At 31.0% G+C, this 14914-nt stretch overlaps 1 protein-coding gene across 1 annotated transcript; it reads right to left on the reverse strand.

The window, feature by feature from the left end:
- Positions 1–2220: 2220 nt before the first annotated feature.
- LOC145332013 (cytochrome P450 2B4-like) lies at positions 2221–12398 on the reverse strand. Its single transcript, XM_080176917.1, has 13 exons — positions 12143–12398; positions 11079–11133; positions 10717–10814; positions 8925–9019; positions 8448–8573; positions 7870–8122; positions 7464–7572; positions 7103–7229; positions 6646–6726; positions 5987–6086; positions 5578–5672; positions 3908–4035; positions 2221–3470 (listed from the first exon to the last, which is right to left on the reverse strand). The coding sequence occupies exons 1-13, from the start codon at positions 12275–12277 to the stop codon at positions 3349–3351; spliced, it is 1524 nt and encodes a 507-aa protein (XP_080033043.1). The 5' UTR covers positions 12278–12398; the 3' UTR covers positions 2221–3348.
- Between the last annotated feature and the right edge of the window lie 2516 nt (positions 12399–14914).

The raw sequence follows: 14914 nt of genomic DNA on the forward strand, positions 1-14914 counted from the left end.
TGACATCAAATCATTTGCCATAAACTCATTTCACATAAACTCATTTAACATAAAGGTACAATTCACATAAAAATGATTCACATTAACTCATTTTATATAAAGGTACACTTGACATAAAGTTACATTTGACATAAAGGTACACTTGACATAAAGTTACATTTGACATAAAGGTACACTTGACATAAAGTTACATTTGACATAAAGGTACACTTGATATAAAGGTACATTTGACATAAAGGTACGTTCATTTAATAGACATAAGGGTACATTTGACATAAAGGTATGTTAGACGTAAAGGTAAACTTCACATAAAATCTTTCACATAAATGTAAATTTTGGTACACTTCATGTTAAGATAACGTTCACATAAAGGTACATTAGTATACAAAGTTTCACATAAATAATATTTTGACATAACTTATATTTCAATAAAAAACATTGCACATAAATGGACAGTTGACATAAAAGCGTTTTAAAAAAAGTTACATTCATCCTTGCTTGTAATTTAACTGTGAGATTTCGAGTCATATCAGACTAAGTTTATAAATTAAATTTATTTAAATTCTATAAATATGTATATTAAATCCTGTTGTTATGTGATTTTAATTAACAAAATAAAAAATATTTTTATTATATATAAAATTGGTTTTGGTTTCCCCATAATTATAAATTTGTGACCTAAATTTTCAAGAATAGTAAAGTAATTTAAGCAGGTTTGACAACAAATTTAAGACATTAATAATATTTATGGACTTTTAACATTAATATAGTATATATCAAATACTTTATTTTAAAACTTACATAAAAAGAGTTTCACCGGCCCAATTCACTAAAATTTCTTTGGGTGACTTAGACCGAACAATTTTAGAGTAGCTGCGCTCCAAAAAAAATAAACATCATTTTATGAAATTATATTATATAAAATTAAGAAAACAAGTTGAAAAAATTTGTGTTGTTATTATTTATATTTATAGAACTCGACGCGGTATTCGCGCTACAATAGTTTTTGAATGTCGTCGTTGTAAGTAATAAATTTTAAAATGTTAGATTAATATTATAAGGAAAATAAAAAAAGAACATGAATAAATAATAGGATTATTAAGTTTTTAGCCTATGGAAAAGAAAACCATTGAAAAGAAAGGTTTGTTAGATTGAGACTTTTAAAAAGCATAATTTTGGGATTGCCACAAATAGAAGTTAATTTAAGTATAGTTGGCTTATATAATTAGGTTATGTATGCTTTGGGATAAAGGGTAAGGCAATGGCCGATCAATTGATGCACATCTCCAATGATGATACACAAAATCAACCCTTTTATAGATTGAAATTAGTGGTTAAAACGTTACTATACTCAATGAACCAACCAATCAAAACGTAATAAAAGTCCCCAAAAGTTGTTGAGCCAACGAATAAGAAAACGTCAGTATAAAACTTTAGGGACTAATGTAATAAACAGTCCAAAGTCAACTCCCTTGCTGGTTTTCCTCGATATTGAAATAATGTAACTGGACAAAGTGTCTTAAAAATCATGCTTATACCAATAACGAAATTAATTCGGGAAAAAAATCACGAAACCTATACGTGTTTTTCAGCTGTCGCTAGGGTGCAACACATCGTAAAATTGACGACCTCCTCTCCATCTGCCCCCCAAATATTATTTTAGATTTATTTCGCTTGTTGGTTATACCTTATTCCTGCAAAAATCAGCCACGTGACGTCATAAAAATGGGAGATGAGAGAAGTAGGAAAGAAAATCCCTAAAAAGAGATGGATAGTCCGACATTTTTTAGGACGTCACATGGCACTTTGTCTATTTACAAAATAATATACCGAATATCTGTTACTATGGTATTAAAATAAGTACACGGTTGAGTAACTTTCTCTTTGCGCAGTGCAAGCATTGCTATACCATCTATACAGTAATTCAGGGGGCCACAAATTTAACTTGGGAAGACACCTAGCTACTATTTTGTTTTTTTTACCATCAAAGATAAAAAGATGATAAAAATTTATTTGCAAAAAACTACTTTACGATAAGTTACTAGTTGTTTTGCCGCTAACCTCTAGGGAAGGCCAGGAAAATAGTATATCTCCAATATATTTATAAAGCTTCCCTGAAAAGCATCGCCAATAAGACCAGCATTTCTCAAGATATTAAGCTTGAGAGTGAAAAAATCTTTCTTCTATAGGCGTTTTCGCTCTACTCTGAAATTTTCTTTTTTTCCCATTTAAAATTTCAACGGAACCTATATATCTATCTGTCTATCTACAGATTGCTCCATGATGGTAGTGAAATCTAGGCAATGTTTTGGAAAACCAGAATTATCCGACTATAATTAATATGCCTTGCAACCACTCACATACCATCAAAATTCTGTACAAACTTATTTAGAAGAGTAGTTTTTATACATTTAGGGTATAACATTTGTTTATTACACTGGTGCCAAACTTTTACATCAACCTTTTCTTATTTCTTGGCTTTACAACTTTGGGGACTTTTTGAATTGTGATTGGTTGGTTAATTAAGTTTAGTGTCCAAACTTTTCAACCACTAATTGTTAACTACAGAATGAAAAATCCCCCCCACCCATAAAAAAATTGTTTTTAGGCAGTTACTTCAAAATAAATGGCAGCACCAGAAATATTAAATTTTTTTTTAAATTTTTTAAATACCTATTGGGACAAATCCCCTAGAGGCTAGTGGCGAAGCCGCTAGTATATCATAGACTAGCAAAAAAATAAAAAATTGAAATTGAAAAAAAACACTCTAATATTAATATTTAATAAATGATTCATAACATAGAATTGTGCAATCTTAAAAATTTTAAAATTTAAATCATTTTAATGAATACAATATTTATATTATTGTATTTTTTTTGTAACATTTAAATGAGAACAATCATTGTAAGTGATAAAATATAGAATACATATTTATAATTATAGAAACTTAAAAAACAATGTATTTCAGTTTTGAACAAATAGGGTAGATGTATAAAATACAATTTTGATTTTTAGAAAGTTGCGAGTTTTTTTATAGTTATTTGACCGCAAATTAGCCGTCTAAAAACATTTTGCAGATTCGCAGTCTAATTACTATGAAACAAGGATGACAACATCAAAAAAGGGAAACTAAATTAAAATAGCCAACAAAGTCAGACAGACAATCATAGATTACGATTTTAAAGTTGTCACTTTTTAAAATTTGTATTTTATTTTTACTGCAATTTTTTTGATTAATAGGTTTGATTTTAACATGTACAATATTACAGAACTGTCTATTTGTAAGGATATGACCTATGTATGGACAGTACAAATCCTAAATATAAAGAGTTGATACATATTTAAAATCTAGTTTCTTGGTTTAATTCTTATTTTGAATGGTTTGGGGAGGATGGTTGCTCCCATGTTATAGTCGTCCTCAGGAATCTTGGAGGGGTCCTCCGGATGCAGGCTAAACTCATGCAGAATACCTGAAATTATCGGGATTAGTCAGAAGGTCTGAAATGCCAATTTTTGCGAAATTTTAGCGTGATTTGGAACACTTAAATATGTAGTTATCATTGAGACTTTATTTGTATGTCAGTTTGTACTGTCTATTTTCCCTCTTATCTCTCTCCTTCTCTCTGACATACACAGACACTCACTCTCTCTTTCTATCTATCTATTTATCTCTTATGTCAATATATCTTTCTGTCCATCTTTCTGGATATCTTTCTGTTTCTATATTTTTAACTTTTTGTATATCTGTCTACCTTTCTATCCTTTTCTGTCTTCTATATATTTCTGACTGTTTTTATGTCTTGCATTCTGTATTAATGACTGTAAATATGTTTGGATATTAGTATATCTTGCTATCTGTATCTATCTATCAATCCAATCATCTAAACTTTCTATCTATCTGCAACACCTGTGAAGAAAGCGTACAGCTCAGTCTTAGCCAGCGTCTCTCCTAGACACCTTCTCTTCCCTATTGAAAAGGGAATCAGATGATCGTCTGATTTTACTTTCCCATTCTCATCAAGAAATCTGTCTGGCCTGTAAATAGAAAAAAATACATTATTATGCAAATGTTCTTTTGTATGCATATAATAATAAAGGGAACAAGGATGACAACATCCATAAGTAGCGAAGCACAAAAATTGTGGATGGGAATACGTAGAAGTAGATTTAAAATCAATAATAGATTTATTGGAGAAAATAAACATGAAACCTTGTTTTATTTTGTATGATGAAGATGGTTAAAGTAAATTACATACTAGATGCACATAACAATGGGAAAAAATATTTTGAAACTGTTAATGCAAAAAAGTTTTAAAATTGGACCAAAAATGCCAAAGATATGGGGAAATATATCTACATATAAAAATAGCCAAAAAATTTCAGCTCTCTATCTTTTATAGGAGCCCAGAAAATCACGTTTCCCCCAATTCATTAATTACGGACGGACGGACAGACGGACGGACGGACAGACGGACGGACGGACATTGTGAATTATAGAGTAGCTTCGCTACTAAAAATAACGCATACATTTGTGCTTCAGAAACACAGTTGTGTCATTTTCCCAGTAACTTTCCTAGAGAACAAAAAAAAGTACAATACCTAAATGTTGTGCCATCCTTCGAGTAATCTACCTTTAGAAGAACAGCCATGAGTAAAAATCTGAATTCTGTGTCATCTTCCAGTAATCCCCCTTCAGAAGAACAACACTTTACCTGAAAGCTGTTCCATCTCCCTAGAAATCCTCCTCCAATAGAACAGCAATAATACTATGCCTGTTTTCTGTTTCATCTCCAAACAAATTTTCATTCAGAAGAAATCCCTAGCTAGCTCCTGTCAGAAGAACAACCCAACATAATTATATCTGAATGCTGTGCAATCTCCTTAGCTGTCTCTTATTATAATATCCACCAACTATTCTATGCCTGAATGTTGTTAATCTCCCAGTATTCTCCAATCAGAGTAAAGCCAAGCTGTGTCATCTCAGTCCCTGGAATTCTTCCTCCAACAGAACAGCCAATAATACTATACCTGTATTCTGTGTCATTTCCAAAGTAATATCCATTCAGAAGAACAGCCAAAAATACTGTACCTCATGTTCCTATAATCATCCTTCAGAAGAACAGCCAACATAAGTATACCTAAATGTTGTGCCATCTCCCCAGTGGTATTCTTTTAGAAGAACAGCTAATATAAGTATACCCGAATGCTGTGTCATCTCCCCATTAATCTCATTTCAAAAGAACAGCCAATAATACTATACCTACATGTATTAGGTATCATCTCCAAAGTAATCTCCATTCAGAAGAACAGCCAATAATACTATATATGAAAGCTAGGCCATCTCCCTGAAAATCATCCTCCAAACACAGAATAGCCAACAACACTATACCTGAATGCTGTGTCATCTCCCCAGTAATCTCACTTCGAAAGAACAACCAATAATACTATACCTGTATTCTGTGTCATCTCCAAAGTAACATCCATTCAACAGAACAGCCAATAAAACTATACCTGAATACTGTGTCAGACGTCATCCCTAGAAATCATCCTTCAAAAGAACAGCGAACATTAGTATACCTGAATGCTGTGCCATCACCCCAGTAATCTCCCTTCAGAAGAACAGCCAACAATGGATTTATATTTGTATTTGCAGGAAGGGTAATTCCATTAACCTAAGTAAAAATGCAATAAGCTCACAAAGTTTTAATGAAAACCCAACAGTAAAATCATTTTAAAGAGCCTATTTAAAATAAGTTAAATTAATAAAACTTTTATTTTTAAACAAAATAATTCGAATAAAAGACAGCTTAAATTACCGTAATTTAACTATTGACAAGCTGCCTAAAAGTGATTGTGAGCTTGGTTATGTCTGTAAAATTTCAGACCTTTTGTGTGTTGGTCTGCCTGGCATTTTTGGTTATAAAGATATTTCAAATTAGTTAGTATTGCCTTGAAAGAATGTTGTCCACTTCACAGACATATTTACCTCTATTGGAACAGCATTAAAATGGCTGACACCCAAAGGCACAATATTTGCACATCTTTGTATCTCCATAATTACAGCTTCAGTGTAGGGTAGGTCCGCCCTGGAAAATATATTTAGAAATTCTCATAACACAAATTGAATGAAATCACTGAATATCTGTCTCTTTCTTATGAAAAATAAACGTATTTAAAAAGATATACATAGATTAACAAGTGTATCTGTACAGACAACCAACTCTTTGAACAACCTTTGTTAAAAGGATTAAATGTGCATAAAAATTCTTAGCACCTGTTCATTGGACAAGGTATTCCATAGATTCATAATTATTAAGTTATTTGACATAGAATCGTGGATTTTTTTAAATTTTAGTCTTTAAAGTAGATTGCTAATATAGTCCTCAGATAGTGATCAATACTTTTCTCCATGGTAAGGGGATGCCAGCTGTGAAAACCAAATATCAGTGTATGCTAGAATCACTCACAATATCCAAGTATTTTATATCCATCATGAAGTTTTATTGTTATTAGAATAGTGATTATATACAAGCGATGACTACTTGATATTTCGTATTGACTGAGTGGTTTGAGCTTTAGGTGCAGACAAAATCTCCACTTCAAGAAGACACATTACCATGATAGAAGTATAGAAGTTGACTGTACCTGTCTGTAAGACTTGGAAACCTGCCCCTGCCAACCACTTTATCCAACTCTTCCTGAACCTTCTTCTGGAATTCTGGATGTCTAAAATAGTAATAGAATCAAAGTTTTTCCCAACTAGAAGCTCCAAAAACCATTGATAATTTATTAATTTCCATAATTACATCACCTGTAATAAATCTTCCAGAGAAACTATAACTTAAATATTAATTTTTTTTTGTTATTGGGCCTTAGGTAGTTATTTCAGTAGTAAACAAGCAAAATAAGCAAAGCATACTTCTATTCAAATAAAATCTTTGTTTATTCTGTTCTATTACATACCAATCCATGTAGAGCTTTCCAAAAGACTGAGCTCTAGTGTTTACCCTCCCTTTCTTCCAAAAAGCAGCACATATCATACACAAAATAATATGTGCTGACCTTTTATTAAAATCTTTGCCAGTCATGTTGTATCTCCTACCTGACCATATAAAGCATGCCCCAAGTGAGGGTGGTGGAGCTAGTCTCAGCACCTGCCAGGAAGAGATCATTCAGGGTGTTTATAAGGTTCTCTTTACCAACATCACCATAGAAACTTGACTCTGGGTCTTAATTAATAATAGGTATGAATTAAGTGGCACTTTAGCACCTTCCTTTATGATTTTTTTTAGATGGATATCCTCTTGAGTATCAAAAATGCAAATATGAATAGTTATTTTCATTCCTAGGATATTCTTACAAACAAATGAGATTCATCATTAGCTTTCTTAATCTCAATAAGAATAGTATCAATTTAGTCTCTCGGATTGTTCTTACAAGTAGATGAATCATTGGATATTGACCTGTAGTTTTCTTAATCTCAATAAGAATAGTATCAATATAGTCTCTAGGATTGTTCTCATCCAATGTTTCTTCATGCTCTCTCACATGATCTGCCATCAAGGCATTTATCTAAAAAAATATTTATAGGCAATTTTAACTTTTTTTTATGTTCAAACTAGATCTAAAATGAAATATATTTAAAAGGCCAATATCATGAGGACCATTTTAAGCTTTTTCATCTCTTTTAAAGCTAAAGTAAGAACAAGGATGACAACACTCCACATTTTCAACTTAGCATTATTGGCATCAAATTCGCTCAGACAGTTATCTTTCATTGCAGATGAGAAATAACCATTATCATTTAGTATCAAAAAGAGACTATTGTTTTGTTAAACTTGTAGAGTAGTTTCCTTATTAAAATCATACCTTTGTGTTGAGGATAACAGCAGTATTTCTATTCAACAGAGTGGGGAAGATTTTAAACAGCCAGGGAATGGTGATGTGGAGAATACTAATGGGGTTTCCAACTTCCTTGAAGAACTGGTGCATAAGATACATTATCTCCCCTAACTTAGGATCATCATATTCAAATGAGTGGCCAACAGACACTTTCCAGAGGACATTCAGAACTGGCATGTTGAACTTACCTGCCAAATTCACAGGCTCACTGTTGGTTGATCTAAAGCAAGTGTTGAGATTTAAAAAAAGATAATGTAATCCTTATTAAAAATCTTCTTAACTTTTGGGAAAATTGCTTAATGTTAAAGAAAATTAAAACATTGAAAACTATCTAACAGAATTGTAAATCTAGAAAATCTTTAAAAATCAAAAATCCTCAGTGAGAGAATAAATTAATCATTGGCTAATATCACTAATAATTGGGGTAAAAATGATTCACATGTATCAATTAGAATAATATTCTAGACATTTTGTTTATATGATTTTATATGATATATTGTTTAACAAAAAAGCTTTAAATGGTGGTTTAAAAAATAACAATATACCTGAGAAAATTAAGAAATTTTTGTACTTCCTCCTGAACAGTCTCTTCCATACTAAGACGACCAAATCCAAAATCTCTGAGAGTTTTCAGTGTCGTTCTTCTTTGCTCACTCCAATGTCTTCCCTGACTAATAAGAGAAAAATAATTTAATGTTTTTGTGCAAATTAAAACATCTGTTTTTAAAGCTGATAGATTAAATTTAAATCATAAGAGTTAGAGGGTTGTAATATCGAAATTTAGTAAGTCTACCTTTATATATGCTTCATCCACACAAGGTTTAACCCCCCCCCCCCTGGTAAAACCCTGTGCACTCCACTGTATTGAATGCTTATATTCATACCTATGGATAAGGACTTTTTTGGGATGGGTACAAAATCCCTCTATCCTCCTATAACAGGTTGAAAATGGAAAGGTCCCAACTACTATCAAAAGATACAGATACCCATGAGATAAAGATATAAAAAGCCAAGTATCTAACCTGAAAATGACGCCTCTACTGGGTTGAAGAGGATCCCAACCTCTGTCAATACACAACTTCTGATGAAATACGTTTTTACTATAACTTGTGTGGCCTCTGTCATTATCATTTACAGATTTTTTTCAAAATAAGAACAAATATTTTCTGAAATTGGGTCTTGCAAAATAGAAATATCAATTATTAGGCTTTATTTTAACCAAATATTAAATATTTTTCGATTTTAGTAATTATTTTCAGTTCATTAGTCTCTTGTCTGAGCAAAAAGTGACTTTTAACATGAAACGACTTTTTTTTAGCAAAATTAAGGTAGAAATCCTTTTATTTTTTGTTAATAGCAGAAACTTTATACAAAACTTAAGTAAAAAGATTTAGGTTTTAAGGTAAAAGCTTTTTTTACACATATTTTTTGAATCTTTTTAGTTAAATGATATTTTGAAAAACTTACTTATTAGGCAAAATTTTTTTAGATTAAAAAAAAACAAATAAATCTTTATGGACATAGCAGTTAAATTGTTTTTGTTTCATAATCCTAACTTTAAGAACAAAAAAGTTATAAAGAAAATAAAATTGATTTTTTAGTCTAAAAAGCATAATTAACCCCCTATTAAATGATTGAGATGTCAGAAAAGGGGGCGAAGCAACTGTCATAATTAATTCTTTCATAAATAAGGGTAAATAAATAACCTGAAATTAGCAAATAAAGTTTTTTTTTTTGTTAAAAATTGATATTTTTTGGTGGAACAAATAAGAAATAATTAGTTAACTTGTTTTACTTTGTATATCACTAGCGGCTTCGCCCCTAGCCTCTAGGGGCTTTTCCCCAAGAGGTATAATTACATCTTCTATTACTTACCCAGCAGAAAGGATCACAAATTTTCGCACTTACCCAGCAGGAAAACATTTTCTCGATTAAATAACGAATTCGCAAAATTCGTAAAAAAATAGTCTAATGTGTTCTCAAGAAAATTACTACTGGTGCTGCTCATAGTCTAATGTGTTCTCAAGAAAATTATTTTTTTTTTTTGTTTTTTTTTGGGGGGGGGGGGAGGTAAATTTTCATTTTTGGGGGGGGTTGGGGGTGTCTCACCCTCCAAGAAAATAGCTTAAAACCACCACAACACCGATAGGTAGATACCCTGAAGAGTAGAATCCGATCGGTTCAGTGGTTACCGAGATCTTAAGGGATGGACAGACAGATGGACATGTATTATAGATTATTCAGTTACCAGAATAACATAATATAACCATCCAAAAATTATGAGAAACAAAAAAAAATTCTTTTTCTCAGTCACTTTTTCAAAACTTTAGCTCCAAAAAATCTCTGGTATTAATGGAGGTAAAATTAAAATTTTTATATATGCTTGTGTGGAAATGTACAGAGAACACGGATATATGCTATTTTTGATGATACATTGAGAAATAAGGGCTGTAAACCCTAAAAGATACTTTTTCAAGGGTCTTACTGTAAGTCTGTATTACTTATGGATGCCTCTATTTCTTGTATTGTTTAACATTAAATACAAAAATGTTATAATAGTTATTTCTCGTATCGTATTATAAACGGCTTTCCGCGGATATAGAATGTACAATTATAAGATTAAAACTAGTTTTTTAGCCCCGTGGTGCCGAAGGCACCGGCTAAAAAACTCGTTTTAATCTTATGATTGTACATTTCTATATTCGTAGAAAACTGGATATAATACGATGCTAGACATAGTTTTTTCGTATGGATGAGAACCGGTTCCTATCCACCGGATTCGAATGAATACGAGAAATTTATTGTCTGTAGATTCCTGTTTTGTACTTGTGGATGGCTGTACAGATATTTGAGGGTGTCATAGTCCCCAACAAACAGATTATCCAGACCAAACATATTCGTCATAAACATACCTGAACAAAATTTAGATTTTACTCAATTCTTGGTAAATGTTGCTAGAATTAATTACTACAAAAAGACTTTTAAAGACTTCTAGCTGTCAAATGGCGGAAAGTATTTGTCATGCCCTCACATTCTAATAAGCAACATTAGGGTACATGAGAACTCTAGAAATTATTACATTTTGTCACAATTAAGCTGCTGGAACTAATTATATTTTACATGTTTATTTTATACCTAGAGACCATTTAAAGTATATAATTGATTAAGATACTTACCTTTTTTAGCATATTTCTTGTAGAGTGTCATAAAGTTTCCAACTGGATCTTTAGGCTAAATTATCAATTTTGTTCTAATTAATCTTTTATTTATTTTATTAAATGATGGACTTCTCCCACCCCCTAAAATAAAATGGACTCTCACAATAGATGAAAATATAGCATAGCATACCCTTCATAGCATAACAAATTTACCCCAAAGTTAAAGGGGCAATTCTCACCCCCACCACCCGCAAATATTATTTGTATGACAATATATATATACTAGAGTTGGCTCGATATAATTATCTCCCTATTGGCTAGTTTTCTATATGCATATCTATTTTTCAATAAATCTATTTTCCTCACCCGGCATTACTATCTAAAAGAAAGTAAATATTTAATAATCTAAATGATTTTAAAAAGATTTTTTAAATTATATTTTTTTCTTTACATTACCATCACCAAAGGGTTAATGATGATGATTACAATTTTAGTTTAATATTTGAACACACAAAGTGTTGCCACAATCGAATTCTTTTAAAATAGAGTTTTCTTAAATTTATTATATTATAAATCTAAATTTTCTTTTTTATGATTAGAAATTAAATACATTGATATAAGGTAAATAGCAACATGAAATTAAAAAAAGGAATTTATTTTTAATAAAGTAAAATAATGGGTCTTATCGTTCTGGGCAATGAGAGTTTATTATGGATTATTGGAGCACTATGAGTTTTAAACAAATGTTCCTTGGAAAACTTGAGCTCGTTTATAGACATTTATTTCCTATATAGATCTGACATGGATCTTGAAGCAATTAAGCAGGCCGTTTTGTACATGTTAAAAATTGGAAGATTTCATTAAATAAAAGTTATCGCAAATATACTTAGTAAATAACACAAATGGGGACGCCTATTTGTACTGTACAAATTATTACCATTTTAGTTCTTTTCCTCACTGCCAATTATAATCATTTTTATTATCCTAGTTTTCAATTAATTTCATGTACCTACATATTTATATTTTCTAGAGTAGCTACGCTACTCCAAAAGAAAGTAATAATTTTAAAAAGAACAAAATGCCTTAATCATAAGTTCAATATGCCCAAACGGAGGTATAAAAATTGCCGGGGCCGCTATGTGCCAGTACTTCCATCTTTTTATCACACCATAATACACTAACAGCGTTAGCAATAATATTAACAAGTGCACAAGCATTGCACTGCGCCTTTTCCAGTTTATTTATTCTTGTTTTTGGTTATCACTAATTTTTTTTTCACGCCGCACCTTTTGATGTTACTAGTTGAACGTACTATGCCTGACTGAGAGAGATTGTTAGTGTACAAAACGCGTCGCGGTGTGTTACCATACATTTTTTTGGCCTACCTAAGCTTTACTATGAACCCATATAACATGGCTCTATAATTAAGGTTGGAGAAAACAGGTTTTAAAAAAAGTAAAACATGATTTATTACCATTGTTCAAAAGAAAATAGAAACCACATAGAGACGTTTATAAACAAGATGACTCCATCCATAAGTAGCAAAGCACACAAAAAATCAAGAAATAGACAAACGGACTAGGTGTGTTTTAGAGTAGATTTTCAGTTGTCATAACAGAGAAAAGAAAGAAAGATAACATGCTTTAACTTAAAGAAATTCACGAAACCTTTAAAAAATAAAATTTATGTCTTTTAAAGCACAACTGACAGACAGACGGACAAATCTATGTATAGACTAGATGTTCATATAACATAGGAATCTTCACAGATAATTTCCCCCTTAACGTTACAGACTGACTGGAGGACAAACAGATAAATTGAATTATAGAATAGCTTCAATGATGAAAAAATCAATGCTACATTGATACAAAAACGAATATAAAATGCAGGACGTTAGGTTTTAATTTCTCAACTATATGTAAAAGTATCTGTATGGAGAAAATTGGTTTGAATGGTTGTTTTTACGATTATGACCATTATTATCGTACGGTATAATAGCAATAATGTCTGTAAAACCAAGGCCCTATTATGTCCATAGTAAAACATTAGCTATTACAAAAAAATAGCATATTTGTAAACAAGGACGTTCAAGCTTTTTCCGGTAGAGATGATAAGGTGCCTATGGGGAAGTGGGATTAAATTATTCTAAACATATTAGCCGTCATTAAAACCGAGAAATTCATATTTCTAAAAATATGATTAGTTAATGACATATAAACATGAGTTATATATTTTCCGTCATAATTTCAACATTTGAAATAATATTTTTACTGTTTTATAGTCTCATTTCAAAAAGTAAATTCAAGTTTTGCTTTTTAAAGAAAAAGTACGTTTATGAAGTCGTATTATATCTACAAAATTTAGTAAGATATTCAAAAGCAGCTAGATGAATTTTTGGACTCTATACCAATTAGAGTTATCACAGTAATATTATTACATTGCTGGTTTAATGTTAATTTGAAGTAATATTAAAAGATAATATAAAAATTTATCGTCCATTGTCTTATCCATGAAGATAACTGATTTTAACCCATAACTTTACCACTTATCATATTTCAAATTTTAGTGTCTTTGGTTTGATTTGAAAGTTGTACTTTCCCAGAGGGCATTTTTCCCTATGGCGGTTCCATAAACCTCGAGATTACACCAGAAAAACATCACTGTTGATAGTAATCATATTATGATACTATATATGCTACAACTTTAGAAATCAACACAGATACCTAAATCAACTGAAAATTGATTGCATATTTCTTCCCTAATTTCCGAAGTTGTACAGCAGATAACCCAAATATTGCAAAATCTATTATCAGCTACTCCCGGTCAAAGGGAAAAACGATATACATTCAAATTTTTTTTTTAAGTTTGAAGCTATTTTGGCTAGTAATAAATATTGAGATATATATATATATATATATATATATATATATATATATATATATGATTAGGAAACTATGTACACAATCGGAAATTCAAATTCAGCTGACCGATACTTAGACTGGATTTAGATAGTCCTGTATACAGTAACAGTAACAGTAGCATAATAAACCATTAGATATTGGAAACTTACTTTAATCATTCTGTCATAATATCTTTAAATTGACAGAAGGATTCGTTTCTTGTTTAACAAGAAATATTTGAGATTTGACATACACTGTTAAAAATCTTTGTAAATGTCCATTTTGCTCAAAAAACTAACTTTATACAAAAATTTTGACAAAAATTTTGATTTCAGGAATTTTATTTGTTAAAAACAATTCTAAATACTAGAGTAATAGTATGTTTGTCTCCTAGCAAGTTGTTATGTTTGCCTGCTAAGATCTCGTAAACTGTTGTGCTGCTAGTTACACAATATTCAGAAATGTTTCGTTTCAGGAAAGGTTTTAGGCTATTGGTCGTAAGTGGAAGGGGGGGGGGGGAGGTGGGATTGACAAACTCCAAAATACTCTTAGCTTAAAAATGTACAATGTATAACCATAAAACTATAAACAAAATTACTCTTTCAAATTTTTGCAGAAATATTTGAATATTACAAAGTGTACCATAACATTAATTGCATCATACAAGCATAACAACATCCATTACAATAGAATGTTGTTTTTACATACTTTACCTATCCTAAACGTAGACAATCTTCGCTTCATAAAGTTCAATATTATATAAATATACTAAATCTTGTATAATTTAACACTTTAACTAAACACTAGTGACTTCGCCCCTAGCCTCTTGGGGCGAATTTCCATCAGAGGTGAAATAATGGAAAGTTTTTTTTATTTTTTTTTGGAAAAGGGGGGGAGGTTGTCACACCCCCAAAGAAAATAGACAAAGACCACCGCAGGACCAATATCTATATT

The sequence above is a fragment of the Acartia tonsa genome, chromosome 11 (assembly GCF_053477335.1).
Source record: "Acartia tonsa isolate MP-2025a chromosome 11, ASM5347733v1, whole genome shotgun sequence".
Classification (NCBI taxonomy): Eukaryota; Metazoa; Arthropoda; class Copepoda; order Calanoida; family Acartiidae; genus Acartia; species Acartia tonsa.

Coding starts and splice junctions, on each gene's coding strand:
- LOC145332013 (XM_080176917.1), bottom strand. CDS start 12,277: ATGCTTGTGCACTTGTTAATATTATTGCTAACGCTGTTAGTGTATTAT. Junction 7,230..7,463: donor TGAGATTAAGAAAACTACAG/GTCAATATCCAA, acceptor TTATTAATTAAG/ACCCAGAGTCAAGTTTCTAT. Junction 6,087..6,645: donor TTTCCAAGTCTTACAGACAG/GTACAGTCAACT, acceptor TATATTTTCCAG/GGCGGACCTACCCTACACTG.